At 38.9% G+C, this 18,651-nt stretch overlaps 1 protein-coding gene across 1 annotated transcript in view; it reads right to left on the bottom strand.

Moving 5' to 3' along the window:
* The window catches only part of Nbeal1 (neurobeachin like 1), a 181,677-nt gene that overhangs the window by 11,191 nt on the left and 151,835 nt on the right, over window positions 1–18,651 (bottom strand). The window contains exons 47-52 of the mRNA XM_041658971.1: window positions 14,242–14,331; window positions 11,281–11,390; window positions 8,914–9,086; window positions 5,676–5,770; window positions 1,151–1,267; window positions 501–662 (exon numbers count right to left, since the gene is read on the bottom strand). Of these exons, the coding sequence (XP_041514905.1) occupies window positions 501–662; window positions 1,151–1,267; window positions 5,676–5,770; window positions 8,914–9,086; window positions 11,281–11,390; window positions 14,242–14,331 (747 nt within the window). The remainder of the gene's footprint in view (window positions 1–500; window positions 663–1,150; window positions 1,268–5,675; window positions 5,771–8,913; window positions 9,087–11,280; window positions 11,391–14,241; window positions 14,332–18,651) is intronic.

Here is an 18,651-nt window from a genome sequence, read left to right as displayed (position 1 = left end):
ATTTTTAATTGCTTTTTGTGTATGTGGGGTTAGGTAGTTAATCTAGGGTTCCAATGCTTGCAAGACAAGCACTCTACCAACCAAGTTACATCCTTAGCTAAAAGAAATTACGTTTGAGGGGGCTGGAGAGATGGCTCAGAGGTTTAGAGCACTGACTGCTCTTCCAGAGGTCCTGAGTTCAATTTCCAACAACCACATGGTGGCTCACAACCATCTATAATGAGATCTCGTACCCTCTTCTGGCATGTAGACAGACAGACATGAAGACAGAACACTGAATACATAATAAGTAAATCTTAAAAAAAAGGAATTACATTCGAAACCTTGTATAATATTAGGTCAAAAGAAATATCTGAAGTAAAATATAAATATCAGGACCATAATGTGGTAGAAGTCTATCTAACAATGAGAAAGAACAACTGAACCATAGAAAAGCTGCCCTTGCAGTGAGGAGAGAAAACATTAGTGATGGTCTACATCTGCTGCACAGAAGCAAATACCTTGAGAGCGGGCTTCTCCGCCAAGCTGGAATAGATGACAATGTGTCCTTCCCAAGAGACAGCCAAACTGGGAATGGTCAGGAACAGGGAACTCTCACAAGGTGGCCGTAAAGTCCTCATGTATTGACCTTTCTGAATGGTATGTATAATCACAGTACCATCCTATACACAGAAGATTCCAGAGAATGAAAAACACAAAACAACAAAAAGGAGAAGGCGAAGCGGCTGAATAAAGAGATGTGGGAAAGACACTGAGGAAATAATTACCCCATAGATGAGTTATATGCTTTAGGTAAAACCCTAATCTTAGGAAATAATCATCCCATAGATGAGCTATATGCTTTAGGTGAAATCCTAATCTTAGGAAATAGTTATCCCATGGATGAGTTATATGCTTTAGGTAAAACCCTAATCTTAGAATTTTAAGTAGCATATCATCTTATAGAGTGTCATCTTCCTGAACTAGCAAGGCCAATAAGATCCCCAAATACAACATAGCCTCTTTTAAGTTTATTCTCTCTGTATTACTCTACGTTAACAATGCTCAAAATAAATATTAAAAATATTCTATTTCCATAAAAACTTTTCAAATATAAACATTGTTACACAATTTATAGAAAAAGTATTATTTCTTAGAGGTGAGATCTTACCCTTGACCCTGATACTGCCATGTCAAGTTCAGTGCTGATGCCCACACTCAATATCTCATCAGTGTGTCCATAAAGAATCTGAAAAGGTTTAGATGCTAAGCCCACAGCAGTGCCTCCCTAAAATTAAAAAAGAAAAGCAAACGTGAAATGGTGTCTTGTTGTTTTTTCCCTCCACTCACAAGCCTCTTGTTTTTGTGTTTTGTAACAAAGTTTATACTATATTCAAACATTCTCTTAACAAAGTAATGAGATAGGTAGTTAGAACCACTGAGTCACTCACAGTAACACTCAGTCCAAACCTTACACAGAAAGTATTAATGATGACTTCTTATATTAGTTTTCCCAAGTTATTTGCTCTTTTAACCTACAAATGAATTCTTCCTTAATTTAAACTAATATTATATAAATGAATACTTACTAGAGCAGTAGTTCTCAATCTGCGGGTTGCAACTCCGCTGGGGGGTTGCATATCAGATATTTACATTACAATTCACAACTGTAGCAAAGTTAGTTATGAAGTAGCAATAATTTTAGAGTTGGTGATCACAACAAGAGGAACTGTATTAAAGGGTTTTAGAATTAGGTAGGTTGAGAACCACTGTCCTGGAGCCTGTACTTTAGGGACATCAATTATATTTATTCTGATTGCCTTTAATTCATATGTATGTGTCTGTGTGAATGTATGCCTCTTGTGTGAATGCCTGTGGAGGTTAGAGATGGCATTAGATCCCCCAGAGCTAGAGTCACAGGCAGTTGTGAGCAGTCTGATATGCGTGCTGGGAATCAAAACTGGGTCCTCTGGAAAAGCAGCAGCGTTAATCTCAGAGCCATATCTCTAGCTCCTGTCTTTAATTTCTATAGCGATCATTCTTTTTCTTAACTGTCTATGCACAGTACCCTGCTCTGTTGTTCTTGGCCTTATTCCCTTGAGACATGGAAAGCAATGAATCTAGAGCTGTTTTTTGCATAACCTGGCTGGCAATAAGTACCAACAATCCTCTTCCTAGAAATCTAATTATGCGTCATCACCAATGATGCTTTAAACACTTATTAGGACTTCATGCATGCTATGCAGATGTTCTACCACTGAGACATGTCCCCAGTGTTTTAAAAAATAATTTTTGAAACCCGAGTGTTGTGACTTTAAACTATCACTTTGTAGCCAGGCAAGCCTTAACTTTGTGATGCATCTGCCTCAGCTTCCACACAGGCTGAAACTGCTCAAGAAAATTTCTCATTTTCATTAAATGAGAAATTTTGTCATTAAACCTGCCTTGTTTACATTTACTTTATATTTGAAGAAATATCAGTTGTGTGTCATATTGTTTTATTCTTATTTATTCTAGATAAGTCTGTCTAGACCCTCTGTTTTTATATTACACATAAATATACCTGTAAACTCTACTCTTTGGGATACATGTAATTTATCCTATATATTTCACTTAATATTTACAAAACACATCATTCTTGTATCAAGTAATTAAAGTAACAGAAAACTTTACAATTCAAGTGAAAGAAGAAACACTTATTAAATTCATCCAATAAAGGTTGCATATCCAAATATTAAACATCATAATGACAAAACAAAATTGATCTTTTACTTAAGAATAGAGAAAAAAGTGAGGCCGTATTTTTAAAAAAAGAGAAAAAAATTATAGTATTAGCAAGTAAAATACAACAGCAAAATGTGGTAGCAATGAAAATGAATAATGTTAATTTGCTATATGATTCATAGCAGTTCAAATCTAAGAAATTTCTTGATTTACTCATTTAGAAAAAAGAAAAGGAAACTCTAAAAGGAATTACAGAGGACACTGTTGTTAATACTCAGAAAATGAGATCAGATAATGGCACTGTACAAATGTTAAACATTCTCATTTTAGCAACTGCACTATGGTGGTAAGAATGACTTTTTATCAAGATGGACCTGTATGCAAAGGTACTTGCTAGCAAGCATGATATCCAAAGTTTGGTCCCCAGAACCACCCATGGTGGAAGAAAAGAACTGATCCACAAAAGTTGTATTCTGACCTTCACACATGCACCATGGCATGTATGCATTACCCCCATACACGTAAATAAACAACCATAATAAAAATTTAAAAAGAAAATCTTTGTTCTTGGAAGACATACATAGATGTTATCAATGGAATAGGAAGTACTGCCAACATTTAAATCAGTGAGAAAAATAAACATGCTGAAAGGGGAAAGATATTGAGAATGTTAAGACAAAGGTACGAATGTATTGTTTTTGCAACTTTTCTATAAGTTTGAAATTTCATTAAATTAAAAAGAAACTAACTAAATATAAAACACAATACTGATAAAAACTGACAGCAAACACTATCAAGCGGCAAAACTGTACTGTCATTTTTCAATCAAAATCAGACGTAAGTCAGGATGTTCACTATCATATTCTAACTCTACTGCAATGTAATAGGATAATAAAATAAAACAATATATTGGAAAATTGGGAGAGTGACCATTATTTCTAGATCACATGATGGTATAGCTACTTTAGGGTCAGAAAATCCAAGAATGTTATAATTATAAATTTAAAAATGTGGTAAAGTTAGTGAAAATAAGATAAACATACATCGCTGATGGTGGTAGTGCACGCTTTTAATCCCAGTACTTAGGAGGCAGAGGCAGGTGGATCTCTGTGAGTTAGAGGCCGGTCTGGTCTACAGAGGGAGTTCCAGGACAGCCAGGATAATACAAAGAAATCCTGTCTCAAAAAACAAAAAAAGGATAACCATACAACAATCGATCATGTTACTGCACAACTTTCCTTCATAGTAGTGAAAATAAGTAAGAAATGAACATCCTTCTAAAAGTGATGGAGGAAGGTCATTGGCTAATAAAGGAACTGCCTTGGCCCATTTTATTGGTTAGAAGATAGGTGGGAGGAGTAAACAGAACAGAATGCTGGGAGGAAGAGGAAGTGAGCTCAGACTCCACAGCTCTCCTCTCGGGAGCAGACGCCTCAGAGAGGGACACCATGCTCCCGGCTCCTGGGCAGACACATGTGATGAAGCTCCGACCCAGGCCCGGTAAGCGCACCTAGTTGTGCTACATAGAATATTAGAAATGGGCTAGTCCAGGTGAAGAGGCTAGATAGAAACGGACCAAGCAGTGATTAAAAGAATACAGTGTCCGTGTAATTATTTCGGGGCATAAGCTAGCCGAGCAGGCGGCCGGGGTGCTGGGAACGCAGCCCTGCCGCTCATAATACTACATAAAAGTACCAAAATAGTAGTAAAATTGTGCCATTCAGAAGTAAATATAGCATAGTATAGAACACAAATGGAAATAAAGTGATTAAGGGATTATCCAAAGAAATTAAAAGGGTATGAGACAAATAATGAAAAGATATTTTGTATTTTTGTATAAAAATAATTATTATAATGTCAATACACAGAAATAAAATTTCTTTATGTTTTTCTTTTTTTGAGACAGGATTTTCTTTGTGTCATATTTTAGAGTATTGTTGTGCAAACCAGACTAGCTTTGCGGTTACTAGCTTCATGGTTACTGGAGGAGAATCTACAATCCCTAACTTACTAAACCAGCAGAATCCCTAACAACAATCTATAAACATTTGTCCTTGTACTCACAAGTAAGTCTTCACCCCTCATCAGGGAAATTTTTCTTTGTGACAGAAGGAGACTGTCACAGAAAAACCACAAACATCTATAAAACAACTCCCGCACATAAGGCTCAGGGATCATTGCAAAGGATGAGGTAGAAAGTACAAAAGCAACAGAATCAGACAGTTGGCTGTGGGACTATGTCTCCTAGTAACACCACAAGCTACACCCATTAAGTTTCATCAGTACAACTGCTCAAAAGGAGGCTGAACATAGAGTGACAACAATGAACACGCCAAACTGGATGGGAAAAACATGGAGTCTCAACCCTACACAAAGAATAACAGGTAACTGAGTAAAACAGAGAGAGGTCCTTCCCAGGAATAGCACAACCAACTGGTTGTCCAGAGTCAAACAGTTAATTCTTAAAAAATGCATACAAGTAATGTCATATGGACTCAACAAGTTATATTTAGGAATATATGTATGTATAAGTACACATACAGATGTATTAACGATTAATGAAAAAATAGGTCAAGAAATTTGAAGGAGAGTAGGAAAGGGTATATGGGAAAGTTTGGATGGAGGAAAAGGAAGGAAGAAATGGTATAATTAAGTTATAATCTCAAAAATGAACAATAAAAAGCTCAGGCCCCGAGTCTGTAATCATTCACATCACGTCCAGTTAAGAACAATTTTCAGTAAGACTACCACAGAATTTTAAAGAGGGTTTTGTATGAGACAGTGTGTCGTGACATGTGTGACAGGGGCTGCATTTGCCCATGCATGCATGTATGGGACCAGGGGCTGATGACACCCATGATATCTTCCTCAATTTTTAAGACAACCTCTCACTGAGCGCAAAATGTCATTTACTACCAGAGAAAAACTTGTTATCCCAGTCCAAGAACATAACATGTGTTATTTATTATTACCTGTTGTGTTATCTGCCATATCATACATGTAGTGTCCTTGGAACCAGAAATCAAGTGTATTCCACAGTAATCTGTAGCTAAGCAAGTCACAATATCTGTTTGAAGAAAAAATAAAATAAAATGGATATGTTTTGACAGAACAGAACTTTGAGGGCAGTTTCAGTTAATGTTCAAATAATTACTAAGCCAGGGCTGGCTCAGCAAGAAAAGGAACCTTCTGCCAAGACTGGTGATCTGCACTTAGTCCCTTTGGATACACATAGGAGGAGAGTTCTGACTCCTGCAAGCAGTCATGTAACTTCCAAGTGCACATATATGTGCTATCCCCCACCCTCCCCACAAAATACCCCTCCAAAAATAATTAAATGTAACAAAAACCATCAGGTCAGAGTAACAGAGGACACCTGCAGGATCAAAGTCATCCCGAGAGCCTTCATTGAGACCGTTCATGTGCTAAGTGCTGACATCGTATCTAGCATCGTAGGCTGTCAGAGAACTGAGAACGGAGTCATAGGTAATTCTGCTATGTGTTCTGCTCTCTCACCCTATTCACATTCTCTTCCTATTGAAAAAGTGCTGTCGTATGGAATGTGTCCTTAGAAAACAGTAGAGGGAATTGACAGATGGCTCAGCAGTTAATAATTTATGGGATTATCTTCCAGAGAATTTAAGTTTGAGTCCTAGCCCTATTTAAAGGCTGACGACTATCTGTAGCTTCAGTACCAGGGATCTGTTGACCTCTTTAGACTCAGTAGGCACCACATACACATGGTATACAGATAAGCATGCAGACAAAACACTCATACACATACAACAAACACACAAACAAATAAAAAGATAGTACATATTATGGTGCAAATCATAAATTAAAAACAATTTTCCAGAATAGTCCCTTAACAGCTACACAAAGTGATACCTTAGAATACCAGTAGATAAAATCAGATTGATGATGAGTAACTATTACTAGTAACTAGTAACAGTTCTACCTAGTAATTGATAACAGATGCAGAGACCCACAATCAGTACTAGCCTGAGCTCTGCAGTCTTGATGAAGAAAGGGAGGAGGAATTTTAGGAGCTGGGGCGGGGGAGCTCATGATGTAAGGGGGTAAAGACTCACAGAGACAGCTGACCTGAGCTCGTGGGAGCCCATGGACTCTGGACCAACAGTTAGGGAACCTGTATGGAACTGATCTAGAGCCCTCTGTATGTGTGTGGTAGCTGTGTTGCTTGATCTGTTTATAAGGCTCTTAGCATCCATCCCCGTGTTGTACTGCTTCACTCAACCTTGAAACAAGGGAAGGAGCTTGGTCCTGCCTCAACTTGATGTGCCATGCTTTGTTCAAGCTCATGAGAGGCCTGCCCCTTTCTGAATGGAGACAAAGGGTATGTGTGTGTGTGTGTGGGGGGGGGGATGGGAGGTTAGGAGGAGAAGAGGGAGGGAAAACTGTGGTCAGAATGTAAGATAAAAGAAAAAAATGTCACTCCCCAGTGATGTTTCTCCTGGTGTCCAGATCGGATCTCCTTGCTGCTTGGCTAGCTCGCGAATTTTGCATGCAAATGGATGGAAATAGAAAACACTATCCTGAGTAAGGTGTCCCAGACCCAAAAAGATGAACATGGGATGTACTCGCTCATAATTGGTTTCTAGCCTTAAATAAGGGTCACGGAGTCTACAATAGGTGAACCTAAAGAAGCTAAGTAAGAAGGTGAACCCAAGGAAAAACATATAGTTATCCTCTTGGCTAAGGGAAGTAGACAAAATTGCCGGGGAGAAAATTGAGATCTTGGGGGTGGGGTGGGATGGGGGTAAGGGGGATGGGGAGAGAAAAGGTAGAAGGGAAGGAGGGGGGGACTTGGGGAAACAGGAGGATTGGGATAAAGGAAGGGTGGATAGGGGAGCACGGAACCACAATTCTTAGTTAAGGGAGCCACTTTAGGGTGGGCAAGAGACTTGACCCTAGAGGGGCTCCCAGGTGCCCAAGATGAGGTTCCCAGTTAGTTCCTTGGGCAGCTGAGGATAGGGAACCTGAAATGACCCTATCCTAGAGCAATACTGACGAATATCTTGCATATCATCATAGAACCTTCATCTGGTGATGGATGGAGATAGAGACAGAGACCCACACTGGAGCACTGGACTGAGCTCCCAAGGTCCCAATGAGGAGCAGAAGGAGGGAGAACATGAGCAAAGAAGTCGGGACCACGAGGGGTGCACCCACCCACTGAGACAGTGGAGCTGATCTACTGGGAGCTCACCAAGGCCAGCTGGACTGTGACTGAAAAAGCATGGGATAAAACCGGACTCTCTGAACATGGCGAACAATGAGGGCTGATGAGAAGCCAAGGACAATGGCACGGGGTTTTGATCCTACTTAATGCGCTGGCTTTGTGGGAGCCTAGCCAGTTTGGATGTTCACCTTCCTAGATATGGACGGAGGGGGAAGGACCTGGGACTCACCACAGGGCAGGGAACCCTGACTGCTCTTTGGACTGGAGAGGGAGGGGGAGAGGAGTGGGGGGAGGGGGAGAAGGGTGAAAGGAGGGGGAGAAGGGTGGGAGGAGGGGGAGGGAATGGGAGGCTGGGAGGAGGTGGAAACTTGTTTTTTGTTTATGTTTTTTTCTCCTTTTCTCAATAAAAAAATTAAAAAAAAAAGAAAAAAATGTTATTTAACAAAATTAAAAGAAAAATTAGCAGTAGAGAGCAACAGATTCCATTACCCTCATTTAACAAGTTTTTTGAGAAAAAAGCTTTTATTCTTATACCGACGCCTGAAATAATAAGATGTTAATATATATTCAACAATTAACTCATACTTTACTGTTAATAATGTCTTTATGTAATGATGACAAATTTTTATTATGTGGCAACAAAATCATTGTTTAACATCTAAATAAAACTTGATTTAATACCTTCTAGTGTAATATGAAAATATATTTAATTTATATGATGTTTGAATGCACCCCCAACATAATAAGCTATCAGGAGCATGTACCACTTTTATACAGTTGAAAAAAAACAGGGGTTGGACCACTGACTGCTCTTCCAGAGGACCCGAGTACAACTCCCAGCACCTATATGGCAGCTCACAACTATCTGTAACTCTAGTTCCAGGGGATCTGACACCTCACATAGACATACATGCAGGCAGAACACTCAATATACACAAAAGAAAACTTGAATAATTAAAACTAAAAAACCCCAGAAGAACAAGTTTTGTGGAAAAGTTAATTCTTACCTATATGTCGGATGTTATGTGAGACAATTTTGCCTTTGGTAAGTGATGTTACTTGGATACTATTATCCCAGTGTCCAGCACTGAAGAGCAACTTTGCATCATGTGACACTACAAACAGCTTGGAAGTGATTTCCAGCCCTGGAGCAAAAGGACCATTCACAGTTCGCTGAGCTCTGTAAACATAATTGGATTTTAGACTTTTCCTTAACTTTGAATATTACTAACAATAAAATATTTCTCAGACAGGAGGATAGTGCACTGTTTAATCCTAGCACTCGAGAGGCATAAAAGTTGCTGTTAGTTTGAGGCCAGTCTAGTCTCTACAGAGAGTTCCAGGCCAGTTAGAGTTACATAATGAGACCCTGTCTGAAAGCAACAACAATTAAAAATCCAAATAAAGCAATGCCGATCAAAATCCCAAACAAAATTCTTGATAGACCTCGAAAAAATGGTAAACAACTTTATATGGAAAAGCAAAAAACTTAGAAAAGCCAAAACAATCCTGTACAATAAAGGAACTTCTGGAGACGTCACAATCCCTGATTTCAAATGACTACAGAGCTATGGTACTGAAAACAGCCTGGGATGGGCATAACAACAGACAGGAGGACCAATGGAATCGAATCAAAGATTCAGATATTAATCCACACACCTACGAACACCTGATTTTTGATAAAGAAGCAAAAAAATATCAAATGGAAAAAAGGATATTTAATAAATGGTGCTTGTATAACTGGATATCGACACGTAGAAGAGTGAAAATAGAACCATATCTATCACTACGCACAAAACTCAAGTCCAAATGGATCAAAGACCGCAACATAAAGCCAGCCACACTGACCCTCAAAGAAGAGAAAGTGGGAAGTAAACTTGAACTCATTGGCACAGGAGACCACTTCCTAAATATAACCCCAGCAGCACAGACACTGAGAGAAACAATTAATAAATGGGACCTCCTGAAACTGAAAAGCTGAAAAGCTTCTGTAAAGCAAAGGACACAGTCAACAAGACAAAATGACAGCCTATAAAATGGGAAAAGATCTTCACTAAGTCCACTTCAGACAGAGGTCTGATCTCCAAAATATGCAAAGAACTCAAGAAATTGGTCCTCAAAAGAACAAATAATTCAATAAAAAAGTAGAGTACAGACCTAAACAGAGAACTCTCAACAGAGGAATCTAAAATGGCTGAAAGACACTTAGGAAATGTTCAACATCCTTAATTATCAGAGATATGCAAATCAAAACAACACTGAGATTCCATCTTAAACTGAGGATAACTTATGCTGGAGAGGTTATGGGGTAAAGGGAACACTCCTCCATTGCTGGTGGGAGTACAAGCTGGTACAGTCCCTTGGGATATCAGTATGGCGATTTCTCAGAAAATTAGGAAACAACCTTCAGCAAGACCCAGTAATACCACTTCTGGGTATATGTCCAAAGGATGCTCAACCGTGCCACAAGGACATGTGCTCAACTATGTTCACAGGAGCATTGTTTGTCATAGCCAGAACCTGGAAATAGCCTAAATGCCCCTCAACTGAAGAATGGATAAGGAAAATGTGGTACATTTACACAATGGAGTATTACACAACAGAAAAAAATGACATCTTGAAATTTGCAGGCAAATGGATGGAACTTATAAAACATCATTTTAAGTGAGGTAACCCAGACTCAGAAAGACAAATATCATATGTACTCACTCTTAAGTGGCTTTTAGACATAAAGAAAACCAGCCTACAAATCACAATCTCAGAGAACCTAGGCAACAATGAGGACCCTAAGAGAGACTTACATAGATCTAATCTACATGGGAAGTAGAAAAAGACAAGATCTCCTGAGTAAATTGAAAGCATTGGGACCTTGGGAGAAGGCTGAAGGGGAGGGGAGAAGCAGAGAGGGGAGCAGAGAAAAATGTAGAGCTCAATAAAAATCAATAGAAAACCCAAATGAAGACTATTTTTAAGTAGTAAAGAAGAATAATATGACAATTTACCATTCCCAATATAATATTTTATTCTATATTTGTTATGACAGAAATTCAGCCATGTCTGAATGCCAAATATTGTCAGGTTATAACTTAAAAACAGAGAAGGGGAAGAAAAGTGAAAAAGAAGAGAAAATCGTTTTCTCAAAGCATTACTTTAAAAATTACAGGAATCGCTGGGCAGTGGTGGTGCACACCTTTAATCCCAGCAGATGCAGGTGGGTCTATGTGAGTTCAAGGTCAGCCTGGTCTACAGAGTAAGACAGCTAAGGCTACACAGAGAAAACTGGTCTAGGGGGAAAAACAAAACAAAAGAAAAAAAATAAATTAAAAAAAAAACCCAACCATAAAACAACAAAAACCCATTTGTCGTCTGCTTACTTTGGGTTAGTTACAGTTTGATCCTTGATGAATGTGAAGTAGTTAGAAATATTTCTGTCATAAGGTAGCCATCCATGGGTTCCAATAACATAATTAACGCTTACTGTTATCTGAAAAAGAATATATGAAAACTCAAGTAAAATATATTCAAGAATGTGGCTAAAAATAGCCAGATGCTCACAGATTTTTGACATTATTATTAGGCGAACACTGTAAGATACATGAAGCCAAATCTAAATAATTTAAGTGGAAATAACTATCTATTTACAGCTTACTGTAAGAATAGTTATTTTTTAGCTATCATATTAAATTCTCAGGTTATTAGCATTAATGCTAACATTCAAAGATGGCTCAGCGGTTAAGAGCATTGCCTGCTCTTCCAAAGGTCCTGAGTTCAATTCCCAGCAAGCACATGGTGGCTCACAACCATCTGTAATGAGGTCTGGTGCCCTCTCCTGGCCTGCAGGAACACATACAGACAGAATATTGTATACATAATAAATAAATAAATAAATATTTTTTTAAAAAAGAAGAAATTAAAGGTTAACTTTGCCATGACAAATATGATATAATTATCACTTAGTCCAAATCAGGAGAGTTTATAGTTACAATGTCCCTGAAGCAATAGTCTTAGTATGTACTTGCTTTTAAAAGTGTAAATATTTTTACTCTTTCAATTATAAAACAACACTTGTCCTTTTGGCTATGGGAAGTAGATAAAATTGCCGGGGAGAAAATTGAGATCTTGGGGGTGGGGTGGGATGGTGGTAAGGGGAGATGGGGAGAGTAAAGGGAGAAGGGGAGAATGGGGGGAACTTGGGGAAAAAGGAGGATTGGGATAAAGGAAGGGTGGATAGGGGAGCACGGAACCACAATTCTTAGTTAAGGGAGCCACCTTAGAGTTGGCAAGAGACTTGAACCTAGAGTGGCTCCCAGATGCCCAAGCCAAGGCCCCCAGTTAGTTCCTTGGGCAGCTGAGGATAGGGAACCTGAAATGATCCTATCCTATAGCAATACTGACGAATATCTTGCATATCATCATAGAACCTTCATCTGGTGATGGATGGAGATAGAGTCAGAGACCCACACTGGAGCACTGGACTGAGCTCCCAAGGTCCCAATGAGGAGCAGAAGGAGGGAGAACATGAGCAAAGAAGTCGGGACCACGAGGGGTGCACCCACCCACTGAGACAGTGGAGCTGATCTATTGGGAGCTCACCAAGGCCAGCTGGACTGTGACTGAAAAAGCATGGGATAAAACTGGACTCTCTGAGCATGGTGAACAATGAGGGCTGATGAGAAGCCAAGGACAATGGCACGGGGTTTTGAACCTACGTAATGTGCTGGCTTTGTGGGAGCCTAGCCAGTTTGGATGTTCACCTTCCTAGAAATGGATGGAGAGGGGAGGACCTAGGACTTACCACAGGGCAGGGAACCCTGACTGCTCTTTGGACTGGAGAGGGATGGGGAGAGGAGTGGGGGGAGGGGGAGAAGGGTGGGAGGAGGGGGAGAAGGGTGGGAGGAGGGGGAGGGAAATGGGAGGCTGGGAGGAGGTGGGAACTTGTTTTTTTTTTCTCCTTTTCTCAATAAAAAAATGGAAAAAAAAATAAAACAACACAATACCCATGCCCCAACTCAGGTAACTTAAAAAAAATTGTTTTTAGCAGCAGTTGGGAGGCAGAGGCAGGCAGATCTCTCTAGGCAGATCTGAGTTCAAGGCCAGGCTGGTCTACAGAGCAAGTTCCAGGACAGCCATGGCTACATAGAGAAACCCTGCCTTAAATCTGACACCCACCCCATAAAAACACATAGATTTTAAAGATGAAAACTACAGAGTCTTACCACTGAAAACTACTATCAATATTATTGTATATATTTCTAGAATAGTTTTCTAATCAAGCACAATATATACCATTATAAAAAGCGATTTAATTCTGAAGTCTCTCCTGTTAACTGTGCTACAGCACATTTCTATCACACCCAAGTCACAGGATTAGAATAAGACGAACCTAGGATTAGTTCATATGCCAAGGTCTCAGATCTCTACTTGCTAGCTCTGTGATTTCAGGCATGGAACTTCTGAGATTTAATTTTTTATCCATAAAAGGAACATACTAGTGCCTACTACACAAAGCTGTTGGGTAGGCTAAATAAAAAATTGGGTAAAACACTCACTGAAATGCCCTAGAAGAACACCTTAACAAGATCTATATCAGTTCTGATTATTGCTATTATAGCTATGGTGATAAGGTTCCTAGCTATTTTCACAGATTCATTTTTCTAGATAAATGTAATAATTATAATAACTACTTAAAGCAAAATATAAAGAAGACATTTTTATATTTAATCAAATTATTCAAATTAATCAAATGTTATGAAATTATAATTTCATAACAAACTTCTCATTTTTTGTAATGCTGAGGATCAAACCTACGGCCTCATACGTGCTAGGCCGGTGCTCTACCATAAAGCTATTCTTCTAGTTTTCTTGATTATTTTAAAAACATTCTTTTAGGAGATGAAAAGATGGCTCAGAAGAATAAAAGCACTGGCTGTTTTCCAGAGGTTTGAATTCTGGCCCCCATCTGGTGGCTCAGAACTATCTAGAACTCCAGTTCCAGAAAATCTATGCCCTCTTCTGACTTCTGCAGGAACCAGGCAAGCATGCAGTATATATCAAACAAGCAAAATATTTATACACTAAAATATACTAAATTTTTTTTTTCAAGTTTTTTATTGGGTCAGTGATATAGCTTAGAATCATAAGGTCCTGCCACCAATCCTGAGGACCCAAGCTCAATTCTTCTCACACTGAAGGAGAGAATCAACTTGCCCAAGTTGTTTTCTGACCTCCAGGTGCATGTGTATACCCTCACATATTAGAGACGCAACAGAAATATTTTTACTTTATTCCTATTTTTGGTAAACATAGTAGTAAGAAATAGGTATACATAAACTTACCAGTAACTCAGGGCTTCCTTGAGACATAAAAGAACGAGATTGATTTGGGGGGATGATGGCCTTTAATAGAGGAATACCATCACTAATTCCCTGTAAAATAAAAGATGTTTAATGGCTGGTTCTGTTCATTTATTAGGTACAAATTAAAAATTTCTAATTTTTTAAACAGGGATGATCCCTATAATACTTCATTTTATTCTACCTGATCATGTAACAATTTAATATAAAATGTGAGAAAATAATTACATGCCACGTTTGAATAGCTAGCACACCTGAATGTCTGAAACTAAACACTGTCTATGCCAATACTCTGTTGGTAAGAAGACGTAGATGCCAAAGAGCAGAAATCATTTAGAACAGCAATTTAGGGTCTTTCCTTGTCTCTGCTATACTGAAACAAACATAATGCAGATGTAATAAATTAAATGAGAAAGTTGTTTATAATTTATAGAAAAATATTTTGGCTTTACATCAAAAACATTAATATATTTTGTTAACTGAGGTTCTTTCTGAAAGTCCTATTTTATGAAAATCATACATTATGACCCAAAAATGAATATCATTCTGAGGAAACAATTGCCATCATCGTATCAAAATACAAAATAACAATAATTTGAATTATTTTTCTGATGTGTTTATAGTTAAAAAATGGCAGATAACACTTACTGTGGATAACATTATTGAATATATAAGCCATGTAACAAATATTATTCTACTCTGATTTTTTTTTTTTTAGATAAGGTCCCATGTAGCCCAGGATGACCTTGAATTCCTGAACCTTCTTTTTAAAATAAAAATATTTATTATGTATACAATGTTCTGTTTGTGTTGTGCCTGTGGGCCAGAAGAGGGCACCAGACCTCATTACAGATGGTTGTGAGCCACCATGTGCTTGCTGGGAATTGAACTCAGGACCTTTGGAAGAGCAGGCAATGCTCTTAACTGCTGAGCCACCTCTCCAGCCCCCACAAATATTATTCTAAGAGGTCTATAAGAACTAATAATGTTATAAAATCTAATAAATAATGTTATAAAATTCATTAAAACTGCTTTTCTCTTCAAATTGTGAATCAAGAGTCATTTGTGACTCCAGCCAGAGAAGCAAGAAGGCTAACTGTAGATCTCGAGCTCTCCCTCAGACCCTAAGTCACCCCCAGCTCTGTAGACTGCCTGCTGCATCCTGCCTCCACACTCTTCCCCCATCTCCAGTGGATCACACAGATCTTCCCCTCCTAACTTCCTCCCCCCCTCACTGCTGTATCCCAGCCTCCAACCCCAGTAATCATTCCCTGGGAACCATTCCTCCAATTCCTCCCTCTGCCCTAATTCCCAGATGGCTAAGCAGATCCTGGTGGAACGCCTTGCTATAGCTCCTCTGTACTCTATCCCCACACCTAAGTGTCAGTTCCCAATACCTAGAAATTCTCTGCTCCCATTGCTGGGGGATAAAGCAGGTCCTGGCTGGAATGCCTTGCTTTCCTCCCTCCTGTGGACTCCCTCAGTACCCCTGTCAGGCCATTTCCATTCCTAAGTGTCAGCTCCCAATACCTAGAAACACATTTTATCTAGAACCTCCCAGTGACTGCATCTATTAGGGTCCCAGAGGAATTCCCCACCAGGCAACACAGAGTCGCCACAAGAACCAGAGAAGGAAACAGAAACCAAGGACAAACTATCCATCCATCCACCCAACAAAGACAACACCAGGTATCAGCACCTAGAATTACCATCTTCCAAAACCCAGATACCTAGACACCAGTAAAAAACCAAAATAACAGTCAGGATAATGTCTTGACTAGAGACCAGCAACTGTATCACACCAAACTCTGAATATTGCAAAACAGTTGAAGCACAAGAAAAAAAACTTATCCTTTAAGTATATAATGAAGATCCTTAAAGAGAAAAGGAACAAATCCCTCAAAAATGGTCCTCCCTGCTAGCCACTGGGAACACACACACACACACACACACACACACACACACACACTGAGTTGGGTCTGTCAAAAGTCTGTCAAAGCAGGATCTTGTTTAATTGCATTAGGCAGGAACTTATATAGGCTGAGACAGGGGGTGGGAAGCCTGGATGGGTTGAGGCAAAGAAAGGAACAAGGGTCAATAATGTTCTGCCATGTTAGCGGTGGCTGAGCAGAGATGGGCCTAGGTTGAGTAGCCAAACAGGTCTCCAAACTTGAGCTAGGCTCAGGAAGTTACACTAGGCCTCACCAAACTCAAGTTAGGCTTAGGAAGTTACACTAGGCCTTATGCCCAAGCCTCATGAGGCCCAACAACAAGAAAATAAAAATAGAATTAATAAAGAAAACTCATACTCATGGAACTTTAAAAATGAAAAATTTAGGTACTCAAATAGGAACCTCAGAAGCAAGCCTCACAAACAGAATATGAAAGATGGAAGAGAGAATCTCAGGCACTAAAGACACAAAGAAAAAATGGATATTACGGTCAAAGAAAAAAATGTTAAATCTTAAAAAAAAAAAATCCCGACACAAAACGTTCATGAAATCTGGGACACTAAAAGACCAAACCTAAGAATAATAGGAATAGAAGATGAAAATGGAATGCAGTCAAAGGCACAGAAAATATTTCCAACAAAATCATGGACTAAAATCTCCCTAACCTAAAGAAGAAGACATCTATCAAGATACAAGAAACATCCAGAACATTAAGTAGACTGGAATTGAAAAGAAAGTCCTCTCAGTAATAATAAACTGATAAATGTAATCTACCAAATAAACAACTTGAAAGACAAAAAGCACATGATCATCTCCTTAGATCCTGAAAAGACCAATCCAACATGGTCATGAGACATCAGGGAAATGCAAATCAAAATGACTTTGAGATTTCATCCTATACATGTTAGAATGACTAAGATCAATGATTCAAGTGCCAGTTTATGCTGGGGAGGATAAGGAGCAAGGGGAATATTCCTCCATTGCTGGTGGAGTTCAGACTTGTACAGTCACTATGAAAATCAATGTGGAGTTTCTCAGGAAGATGGGACTCGATCTACCTCAAGATCCAGCTATACTCCTCTGGGGTATACAGCCAAAGAACACTTCATTCTATCACTGAGATTCATGCTCAACCATATTTATTGCTGCTCTATTCATAATAGCCAGAAACTGGAAACAACTTAGATGTTCCTCAATTGAAGAATGGATAAAGAAAATATGGTACACTTATACAAGAAAATATTACTCAGAAGCTGAAAAAAAACTTGCAAATAACAGGTAAATGGATAACTATAAAAGAAAAAAAAAATCAACCTGAAAGAGGTATCCAGAACTAGAAAGACAAATATATTGTGTATTTGCTTACATGTAGATATTAGCTGTTTAATCAATGATAACTAAACCACAATCTATAAACCACAGACATAAAGTAAAGGACTGGAATGAACAGATAGATCTCCCTAGAAAAGCAAAATAGAATAAATAGTTATAGATGGATGGGATGTGGGCACTGAAACAGAGGGATCAAATGGGGAGGTGAAAGGGAGAGATGGATGGGGAAAGGAATACATAGAGAGATAGCTAAAATTAAGGGCCATTTGAAGAGATTGAAAACCTAATACAGTAGACACTTCTTAAAATACATACATATATGAAGATAATCTTAAGTGAAATTGCCAAATAATGGGAAAGACAGAGCCCCATTTGGATATCTCTTATCACCAAATGGAGATTCCAGCATCAGGATTGGGTTACATTGTTGGTCCAGGGGAACTTTCGAAATTCCAGGCTGTTGCCAAAGTTGTACTCCATAAACTGCCAGCAAGGCTCCATTGCTGAGGACAACACCTACACAACTCTCTGAACATGGAGAAGTCAAGCTGGTGCCCAATGGAGCCTTTACCACTATATGCTAACATCTTTAGTACAGGGAGATACTCTGCACACTACCAAAAGAGAAATGTCAACACCAAACAAGTCACACACTCTCTGATCTACAATGGTGTCTTTCCTGCAAGATATATGAGTGCAATGGTGGCGCAAAGTTTGTGGGAGAAACTGTGTTATAGTTAAGAAGAGATATCCTGGCAGTTGGGAGCCAAAGAATACCATAAAATCACACTGCATAATAAAGTTCACACAAGAGATTTGTTGATAGGGAAAAACACAGGCGGGTGGTTGCCTCAGGGAAAGATACATCAGAGAATTGAGCAGGAGGCAGGATTTAAACAGTTTCTTGTATTTGGCCATGAGAATTGGGGTGGGGCTTTGTACTTAACTACAGGCCATGGCAGTCAGAAGACCAGAGAGGAAACAGAAACAAAGGAAGAAAATATCTATCCAACAAAGACAAATTTCCTAGACCTATCTATAAATCACTCCAAATCAGATGCCAAACAACCAGGTCAGTATGTCACCACCAGAGCCCAGCCAGCTCATT

This window comes from Microtus oregoni, unplaced genomic scaffold (genome assembly GCF_018167655.1).
Source record: "Microtus oregoni isolate MIOR12 unplaced genomic scaffold, Mior012 000010F_ref0000083, whole genome shotgun sequence".
Lineage (NCBI taxonomy): Eukaryota > Metazoa > Chordata > Mammalia > Rodentia > Cricetidae > Microtus > Microtus oregoni.
Note: the sequence above shows the minus strand (reverse complement) of the source record. Positions and strands in the feature narration are given on the sequence as shown.